The sequence below is a fragment of the Eleutherodactylus coqui genome, chromosome 4, assembly GCF_035609145.1.
Source record: "Eleutherodactylus coqui strain aEleCoq1 chromosome 4, aEleCoq1.hap1, whole genome shotgun sequence".
NCBI classification, from domain to species: Eukaryota; Metazoa; Chordata; class Amphibia; order Anura; family Eleutherodactylidae; genus Eleutherodactylus; species Eleutherodactylus coqui.
The window spans coordinates 262,402,563-262,413,762 of NC_089840.1; the positions used below are offsets into that span (position 1 = coordinate 262,402,563).

General features: G+C 37.9%; 1 protein-coding gene across 20 annotated transcripts in view; it reads left to right on the forward strand.

The window, feature by feature from the left end:
• The first annotated feature begins 3,990 nt into the window (after window positions 1–3,990).
• Window positions 3,991–11,200, forward strand: part of EBF3 (EBF transcription factor 3) — a 158,294-nt gene continuing 151,084 nt past the window's right edge. For 10 of the 20 annotated variants that reach the window (XM_066601205.1, XM_066601206.1, XM_066601209.1 and 7 more), the window contains exons 1-4: window positions 3,993–4,789; window positions 5,005–5,161; window positions 6,582–6,645; window positions 7,148–7,203. In XM_066601205.1, coding sequence (XP_066457302.1) covers window positions 4,656–4,789; window positions 5,005–5,161; window positions 6,582–6,645; window positions 7,148–7,203 — 411 coding nt within the window. In that variant the 5' untranslated portion in view covers window positions 3,993–4,655. Of the gene's footprint in view, window positions 4,790–5,004; window positions 5,162–6,581; window positions 6,646–7,147; window positions 7,204–11,200 lie in introns of all 20 variants that reach the window. The other 10 variants (XM_066601196.1, XM_066601201.1, XM_066601197.1 and 7 more) reach the window with 3 other exon arrangements.

Below are 11,200 nucleotides of genomic sequence, written 5' to 3' on the forward strand. Positions count from 1 at the left end.
TACATGTATAAAATTATATGAGATCACTATAGCCCCAGTAGATGCATCCAATCATATAGTATTACTATAGCTCCACTACATATATAAAATTATATGGGATCACTATAACCCCAGTACATATATACAATCATATAGGATTACCATAGCTCCAAAACGTATATACAAGCATACAGGATCACTACAGCTCCTGTGCATGTATACCTTTATATGGGATCACTATAGCTCCAGTATATGTATACAAACATATGGGATCACTGTAGCTCTAGTACATGTATGCAGTTACATGGGATCACTGTAGTTCCACTATGTCCACTATGTGTATACAATCATATAAGATTATTATAGCTCCAGTACATGTATACAATTAGATTGGATCACTATAGCCCCAGAACATGTATATAATGATTTAGGATTACTATATCTCTAATACAAGTATACAAGCATCTGAGATTACTTTATTTCCTGTGCATGTATATCTTTATGTGGGATCACTATAGCTGCAGTATATGTGTTCAATCATATGGAATCAATACAGCTCTAGTACATGTATACAAACATATGGGATCACTATAGCTCCAGTACATTTATAAAATCATATGGGATCACTATAGCTCTAGCACATTTACACAAGCATCTTAGATCACTATCGCTCCTGTGCATGTATACCTGTATATGGGATCACTATAGCTCCAGTATATGTGTACAATTATATGGGGTAACGATAGCTCCAGTACATGTATATAAACATACGGGATCACTATAGCTCCAGTATATCTTTGCAATTATATGGGATCACCATAGATCCACAATATGTATGCAATCATATAAGATTACTATAGCTCCTGTGCATGTTTACAATTACTGTATATGGAATCACTATAGCTCCAGTACATATATGCAATTATATAGGATCACTATTGCTGAACTACATGTACTGTTTATAATCATATGGAATCACTATAGCTCAAGTATATATATGCGATCATGTGGGATCACCACAGCTCCAGTACATGTATACAATCATATGGGATCATTACAGCTTCTGTTCATATATACAGGCATATGAGAAAAAGATAGGTCCAGCCATATCAGATCACTATAGCTCATGTGATTGTACACTATAAAGGCATCTAAGTCCACTATACTGTAGCTCCAGTACATGTATACAACCATATGGGATCACTATAGCACAAGTACATGTATACAGGCATCTGAGGTCACTATAGCTCCAGTATAGGGTCCTGTGATGTGACTCTGGTGCTTGCTGCACTGAGCCTGTATAGTGACAATAAGATAAACTTGGTGTATGATAAAGAGCCCATTCTCCACGCTTTGGGTGCAGGAGCAGATGATGTAGAAAATGAGGTAGAAGACATTGAGCCTCAGAGCCTGTTGTGAGCGGCAGCTGATTCCCCTCTTGGTGTCCAGATGGCTTCTGAGCACAGATTTGCATTCATTTTGCCTTAATATGGTCCAGAATAGCGGGGCAGCTGCCTGTGTTGTCAGGAAGGTTTAGGGCTCCTTTTCTATAGTGGGGGGCAGCCTCGTCCCCTCTGTCATTGGCTTTCTGCGAGTTCCTCTCTCTTTAGTCAACAGCATCAGATTTAAAGGGATTTACTGCTAAATCTCCTAATTTGGGAATCAGATTTAAATCGCCCTGGCGCGTGTAATCTGCATTAAAGATACTGTAAATGATGCAAGATTAGGATTTTCTGCTTCTTCTTGACACTTTCACACCAACGCGATCGAATCGCGCATTCGTGCAATCACTTTAACCCTTTGCAGCAAGCTTGGGCAGTTTTTGCAATGACCTTAAGATATTGCAAGGCCCATTGATCTTAAAGCAGAAATATTCAATCATCAGATCCATCCTTGCATAGATCTGTTATCTAAAATCCGATTTTTGGATATTTGCCGACAAATACAAATTTTCATTTTGATGAGTGTTATTGAATTATTTTCATTCTTTTGTAGCATTATTATTTCGTCTGATTGCTTCCGATGATAATAACGATTCTAATTGATCTCCTTCTGTTTTTTTTTTCCTCCAGGAAAGGGAAACCTCCAAGCCGGAGTCTTCCTCCTTAGTTTTCCATAGACTTTGATTTAAGGTTATTAACATTCTATAGACAGTGGCATCTTTAATATGTGGCGATTTCTTCTAAGGACTAATCTCATTACTCTCAAATAGTCATAAAATATGATTTTATTATACTTAGGTATTTAATTAGACGGCAGCTATGTAATGGATTTCTGCGTTCGGTCTACAGCAATAGCTTTGATAATTCACTTATCTTTGGCAATAGTCATTAACCCCCAACACCAGCAAAATAGATTGTGTCTGAATACATCCCCCTGGTCCTGGCAAAGGGGGCTCCCCTGACACTGCACTGGGGGCTTCTATTCTCACCCATTCATTATTAAAATATTAGAGCCCCTTCCTGCCCTCTCTAGCAATTCAGCACCTATCATGCTCAATAGCTTCTCATCATTACTATTATTATTAGTTGTGTATTATTACTAGGTGATTATTATAATAAATGCTATTGGAATAATATTATTATTAGTCTTTCCCATACTTGCTGGCTAATTTCCCATGCACCAGGCTTCCTAGCCTGCACACTCTTATGTACACTACATTCCTAGAAATGTATCAGTCCTTTTTTCCTGAAGGTAATGGGGTCTCTTCCTTCCTACAATGATTCCTTTCAGCACCATCGCTTCTTTACCTTATCTTGTCCTCCAATTTTATTGATATTAATTACACGTTAGGTATTAGAAAAGGTTCCCCACATGTTGTCACCAATAGAACAGGCAGCTCTTAGGACTCAGATGCCCTGGTGATACAGTAGCTTGTATGGACAGCAATATAGAGAGCTAGTGGAGTTATAATAATAGCTATAGTAGTATCATTAACTTTATTTTTCTTAATTTTTTTCCTACTATTTGCTTTTATTCTAAACTTAGTATTAAGGGGGATGGGGTCAATGGTAAACAATAAATCATTCCAAGTGGAAACAGGATCTGACAAGAACCAATATGGGAGTTTATGCACTAAACATACTGAAGTCTTTGATAATCATTACAGAGTTGCACTAGTGCTTGCATTGTACTAATATATAGAAATACATATACATCTATGCATATGTCTGTATGTATATATGTCTGAAAATTATATATTTATACTCATAGAAAGACCTATGAAAATCCATATGTTATACTGTATGTTAACATGATCAATGCAAAGTCTCTTGTGCCTATTCATGTATGACCCCAATGCATTGTTTGTGAGTGTGTATGTATGTGTGCATATGTACGTAATGCAGGAAATGTTATATATAATGCATGATATATATATATATATATATATATATATATATATATATATACTGTGCTGCATGCATTATGTACACGTGTACATATACACACACTCGCATACAATGCAATGCATCATACCGCTGGAACTAATATATGATACATATTGCACACATAGTTGCACCGTTATGTATATATCTTTAGATATTAGTGTGATTGATGTATTAATGCAATGATACATTTAAGGACCGTAGTTAATATCAATAAAGAATCATTTCTACCTCAAATCAGTCCCAATGAACTGACATTACAATGCATTCTATACAATAAAAAGTTATGATGCACGTATAATACATATATTAATATCTATTTATTAATGCATTAGCCAGATTGTGTTTGGCATCATTTGTTTCCTTTCAGATTTATTTGGCTGAATGATAACTTCATTGGCTGCTGATCTATATATAAAAAAGAGCAGCCCATGCATTGTAAGCAGTGCAGCCAGCAGCAGCAGCAGGGTGAGGAGCTTGCAGCAGTCACTCAGCACTAAACAAGCAGAGCAGCTCTGTCTGCACAGTCCCAGGCAGCAGCAGGAGGAGGAGGAGGAGGAGAAGGAGGAGGGTCTTCCATATTTGGGCATTGCACCTCCCTGTTCACGTCAGCAGCTGACAGCACTGCTCCCGGGGGTTTAGAGTTTTGGCTCCCGGGAAAGGTTCCAGTCCTGGGGGATAGAGGGCTGAGTTTTGTTCGCTTCCATCCATCGTGCAAGACGCTAAAGGCCCCTCATCCAGCTCTCTCCTGTGAGCAGGAGCCTCATGTCTCAGTTTATTTGTCTTTTGGAGCAGGAGATCTTTGCCAGAAGTGGTCGATTCAGCAGTGTCCTGAAGCTTTTTTGATGCTGTTTTGTTGCTGGAGATGATGACACCACATTGAGAAGCTTCAACCAACAAGCCACAAAAATATATTTATTCTTCCTCTCTCCTCATTGCAAGCTCATAGTGGTACTTTTATTATTATTATCCTGTATCCATCACCAGCAGCTCAACTCTCCAACAACTACAACTACTGGAAGCAGCTCCAAAGTGCACTGCAAATTGTTTAGATTGTGCCAGATTGAACGAGAAAGCAAAAAGCAAGACTTCAACTTGGGTCTACCCTACTGATCCTGGGGAGTTAAGTCATCATCATCATCAAGGAGAGCATCAGCAGCAGAAGAAGGAGAGGAGGAAGAAGAAGAAGAAGACCTGGGACATTTTCCTTTTTTTAATTAATTTTACTATTATTATTATTTTGCGCCCTCATTTGATAGGAGCTGATTGTCGCCCAAAAATTTAGTTTTAATGTTTGGGATTCAGGAAAATATACCAAGAGGTGGGACCACCATGAAAGAGGAACCACTGGGAGGTGGGATGAATCCAGTCCGATCATGGATGCATACAGCAGGGGTAGTGGATGCTAATACAGCCGCCCAAAGGTATGTGTTTGCCAAATGATGTTGGGTTTTATTTCTCATCCCCCCTCAATGGTCTATATCAATGACAATCTCCCTGTGTCTCTGGTTACATGTAGTTGTAGTAGTGGTGGCACATGCCCCCATGCCTTGCTTCTCACATCATGCCCCTCTCCATGTGCCAGGCTGGGATCAGCTGCTCACCTCTTACCCAGCCCTTGTCTCCTTTCCTCCCGCAGTGGTGTGGGTCTTGCTCGGGCACATTTCGAGAAACAGCCGCCTTCCAACCTCAGGAAGTCCAATTTTTTCCACTTCGTCCTAGCACTCTACGACAGGCAGGGACAGCCGGTGGAGATTGAGAGGACAGCTTTTGTGGACTTTGTGGAGAAGGATAAAGTAAGTTTGTGCATAGCATATATATTACACACTTATAGCATCAACACTCTGCATACAGCCTATAGATGATCATACTAATATATTAAATAAAATACATGTAATATAATAAATTGATCATCGCCTCCTTATGCTTAGACTATATACAGCACACTGCATTGATCATAACCCCTGTATATAGATCATCACCCCTTGTACTTAGCACATATAGCACATTGCGTTGATCATTACTCCTATATATTGAGCATCACCCTCTATATATGTAATATAATATATTGATCATTATCCCTTTGTGCGTAGATCAAATATAGCACATTGCATTGATTATCACCCCTATATATTTATCATCACCCTCTATAGGTAATACTATATATTGAACATCAACTTCATATTTGTTATAATATATTGATCATCACTATTTATATATATTAATATATTCAATAACACCCCTTATAAAATTAGATGAAATTTAATGTATTTCATTGATTCCTTGCACACATTATGCTATGGATGTATCTAATATTCCATGCATATAATGTCTATAAAAATATATACATTTAAAATATTTTCACCAGAAATCACATAAAATACAGTAATCCCCCTAAAATAGCATGTGCATAAATACATTTATATCCTGACCAGTTGCAATGCATCTGATTGACTAAATAATACCCTTACATTAACAATATATATCTATAAAATATGTACAAAAGTACCCATATTGTCGTCATAGCATGGATATATCTATATAACCTTTGTTTCACTTATTGACGTATTCATAAATGTACACTTGCATCATCATGTGCAAAAATAATATAAATATCCCAAAACTGTAACTACCATGCAAACTGCTCACAGAACTGATTAGAACAATTATTATAACCCTTTGTACTTAGAAGACATTTAAGGCATGTCACTCATCAGCCTCTTACGATGTATATGCATTGGAATAATATTATCCAGAGTGATAAAATGTAGCCAAAATAGTATTTGATCCTTGCGCTTTGGGGTAAAAGTTGTTATCACCCTAGATAAGCCTTAATATTATCACTCCATTGCAATACCTGCAGTGAGAATAGATTTAATCACGCCATACGCTATGCAAGAAAATAATCTCACCCCCAAATTTAATTTTTTTTTGTATTATTTTTTAAATTAACCTCAAGCTTTCTCCAGAGGCAAAATAACACCACCACGTGTATATCAGCCCCTTTACAGATAAATTATAAACTTATAATGACATATGGATGGATTTAAGACCTATAAGGATCCCTTATATTTAGTCTCTGACACGTGAGCACTAGAACCAGGGACTGTAAACTCTGCAAGCCCTAGACCCTGTGTATGGAGTATTTTTGTCACCAGGAAAGGGAAGAAATGTTATTTTTTTCTTTATAAAGTAACACTCTGTTATAATTTCCAGGAGCCAAACAGTGAAAAAACTAATAATGGAATTCACTACAAACTGCAGTTGTTATACAGTAATGGTAAGTGCTTATTATTGTAGCTTAATATACTTATTCTATTTATTTATTGTTTTAAACAATGTAACGGCAACAATAGAAATTGTCAGATAGCAAGAAAAACAACAATAACGATACTCAGTATTACAAAGTTTGCACAGTTGTAACTGTCATGAAAGTAAATTAAGTGTATCTTACATTTCTATAATTTGTTGAATCTAACAATTTAGATTCATGCATATCCGTAGTATGACATGAACTTTTTGCAACATTTGTGTTAAGATAAGGCAAGAAGAATACGATTAAAAAATAACAAAAAAATAGGAAACCAATAAATAAAAAAAGAAAAAAAAACTAAAATTAGTAAAAATTTCAACTCTATTTGCAGTGTTATTATACAGAAAGTACACTAGACAAATCATAACAATAATAGTAATTATAATGATTAGTAATGGTCGTTGCTGATTAAGTCATGCATTAATTATGTATTGTAATAATTGACCATTTATATTTTTCCCCTTTTCAGGAGTTAGAACGGAACAAGATTTATATGTTCGGCTAATAGACTCAATGACCAAGCAGGTAAGAGGACTTTGATTCAGTGTAACCTTTGCAAAGTTTGCATCCTCCACCGTATGATACACTTGAGATTGTCACCCATCAAGACTCTGCAGCTTCTATGATCTCCCCGATATATACAATGGGTCCATGCAATGCTCTCCTGCCTTCATAGATATATATATGAAGACATGAGAGCATTGTATGGACCTCCATGTTATATATGTAGGAAGGTGAAAAGGCAGCTTGTTCCTATCTGCTCTCTATTCACCTCTTAGCCCCCCATCTCCATAATTCAAGCTCCAAGCTCCAGGGGTCACCAGAACCCGTCCATTTCTTGCCTCCATCACCCAGTCCCTGTCACAGCTTGTAAATAACATAATTACACCGAGGTGCTTATTAAATAATTTAACCTGTCGTGTACAACTTCCTTGATAGGAACTAGAGGTTATCAATAAAATCCACAGCAATTATATGAGGGTGGGAAAAGGGGACAAGACAGTACAATCCACTCAATAGTCCTATCTATCTATCTATCTATCTATCTATCTATCTATCTATCTATCTATCTATCTATCTATCTATCTATCTATCTATCTATCTTCACACACACACACATATATATATATATATATATATATATATATATATATATATATACACACAATCTGTGAATATATATTTTATTATTACATATTTATTATTATTATTGACACTAGTGGTCATCATCATCGGAATAATATATTATAATGGACATTATGGGGTGTATGGGATGACTCTCATCCCTATCCTTTTGACAGTCCTTTCTGCTAAATATTTAGGCGCAGCCAAAAGCACAAACTTGCTTCTTCTGTTGTCTTCTTAGCCCAGTTGATTTCGGATTTGTCATTGATGCCACTTGAGTCCCCTCCTAAGGAGGAGATGAAGTGACAGGCAGCAGGCAGGGGGACACTGGACCCTTGAGCACTGCTATCAATGCTCTACACAGGACTCCATTCATTCTGGAGCCCTCTCCACTTGACAATGTCCCTTTTATTTCCTTTGTATATAAACAGCTAAATGTTTTCGGAAATCACTGCTGACTAATTAAGATGAAGCTGATGAATAAGTTTTAGTGCAAAAATTATATAAAAAAAGCCAAACAGGGTCAATCATGTAACTCCCTATTTATTGTGCGTTTAGCTGGTGGCATGTGGAATCCAGGGCATTTCATCTCCTCATAGCCCAGTAACTGATCAAAGAGTCAATGGTGCTGAACCGACAGTTTATGGATTCCTGTTTGTGCTACATAACCAAAAATAAATCATTTCTAAATACTAGAAGGAGAGGGAGACAATCAGCACTAGTCCTATATAGCAAATGCCTGGATCAACAAACATGTGCAGGGATACATCAGTGTTGTGTCTATGCAGGCTGCTGGTTTGCAAACACTGGCTGTTATTAAAGCTGTTCTATTATATTATTATTACTACACATATGTAGCTCTGGTGCTTCCAGCAGCGCAGGCAACAGGCGACGGATAGGATTCTAACATGCTATACGATACACTGCGGCTCCGACAATTCTAATATTTTAGTATGTATGATTAGAACACTACGACCCCCACTATTTATACATATGTCTATATGTTAGGGGTTGCAGAATTTATGGCATCATTGCACCTCCATAGAAATGATCAAGCCTTTGCTAGTATCTGAAGACACACACCAGTCCACCCGTAAATTGCAATTCTTTCCCGACTTGTATTATGCACTAGAATTAAGACGTACATTCAATAAATATTTTTAATTCATCTTTTGCATTATTTTTTGCAACTGATAATATTACGTTATACATATAGCATTAGTCACAATGTAGGGGAATGGAAAGACGCAAGCGATTTTTGCGTGCAGGTCTTTAGAGTGGCGCTGAAAGTGTGCAGAAAGTTGCAATGCAATAACTATGTTTATGAGCTGTTGAGATAAGGCATTAGGGATATTTGCTGCTACAGCAGCAGGTACGATGTTTATTTGCCTTTTTATATATATTTTGTTGCATGATAAATCAATATTTCTGGACAGTATGTGTTTAGATCATGGGTGAGACGGATAGGAGGTGACAGGCCCCCTTGGAAGAGGCTCCATGTGTTCAGGATTAGTTCCTAGTCTGGGACACAATTGCTGCAGATGATTTTGGTTAGTAGCACCAGGGCGCAAGATTAGGACTGTGCGTAAAAAGATGAGACCCAGATGGATGAAGAAGGGGAACCTGGACAAAAATATACTGTGTGTGTGAGGCCCCTCTGGAAGCCTTCTTAGATGCTTAGCGTTGGATTAGAAGGAGCTGGGTCCGTGTCCATCATGTGTGACCGAGTTATGGATACACAGCCCCGGGTTAGCACTGCGCAGGGTGGCGCACCGGTTTTTGGAACGCACCGAGTAAGGATAAAGCGTTCAGCCGGTCCTCTATGGCAGCAAGCCCGGCTTAGAAGTTGGCTCATCCATGGTTGGCAATACAGTAACATCTCAGAGCCGGGATATGTGACACTCAGCCCTGGAGGAAGCTGTACTGCAGCCCCTCATCGCTTCCCAATCCTTCTCCATCCAGCTAGGATTGCGCACCTATAGCCCCGCACCATCTGTCAGAGCCTATGCTCAAAACCCAGTCATCCGTACTCCCAGACACTCTGCCTTTTTACCAAAGAAAAATCATTGTTAGCACTTTCAAAATAAACACCAGATTGCCCATTAGCACTTTCTTCCTAAATATCATCCAGTGATCAGCAGATTGTGCGTGCAAGGCTCAGTCCTCAGGGCTGGAGACTCCAACACGTTTCTTAGCAGGGACCTCGGGTTTTATGATGTTTTTTTTAGAGGACGGAAACCCAGTTGTCTGCTTTGTTCATTGCAAGAAAATGATATTGCATTTAGCATTCAGTCATGTAAAACACATCATTAAAGTAGTCTTAAATAAAAGAAAGATCTGAATGGAAATTGTATTGTGTGAAAGTGATGCAGCAAATGTAGCAACTTCTATGGAGATCTAAAGAGGCATGATACAGAAACAGATACTATCTATCTATCTATCTATCTATCTATCTATCTATCTATCTATCTCATATCTATCTATCTATCTATCTATCTATCTATCTATCTATCTATCTCATATCTATCTATCTATCTATCTATCTATCTATCTATCTATCTATCTATCTATCTATCCCATATCTATCTATCTATCTATCTATCTATCTATCTATCTATCTATCTATCTATCTATCTATCTATCTATCTATCTATCTCATATCTATCTATCTATCTCCTATCTATCTATCTATCTATCTATCTATCTATCTATCTATCTATCTATCTATCTATCTATCTATCTATCTATCTATCTATCTCATATCTAGGTATACTATTAGAGACTTTTCACATGTGTGGAATATTTTTGCAAGATGCACCTAACGTCTGCTGTTGCGGATTTCTGCCCCATAACCCACATTTCTATACATGCGGATTTTGGTGCAGAATATTCTGCATCTTAAGGTGCATCTCGCAGAAATATTCCACACTTGTGAAAGGTCCCTAAAAGGTTAAATATACTGTCTTCCTCCAAATGAGGTCAGCTGTACTCTAACATTACAAGTTCCAGTATTATAGGAGTTGATATATCAATTGGGGGCTCATTCCCTCACACTTGTGACTTCCCATTAACACCCTAGAGAACTAAAAGGACATGGAGAAAAGATTTGGGAATTTGTGGTCCCCATGAGAGGTAGCATGCTAAGGGGTACATTTTAAACGCTCCCCCCCTCACGCCTCCCGGAGAGGTCAGTGGCAGCACTGCAGGTATTAATGATCCCTTGACACCAGTAAACGGCTAATAATGCAGAGGTTAATAGTGTGTAGATTGTAGGGCCCATGTCTCTAGTTTATAATGGGAGAATATAGGCCAGGGGCAGAGAGGATCCCTTGTCGCATGTTGCTGCCACCTACATGAATGAAAGGGCATAGCAAGGCCCTAGTGTGGTCAGCCAGCA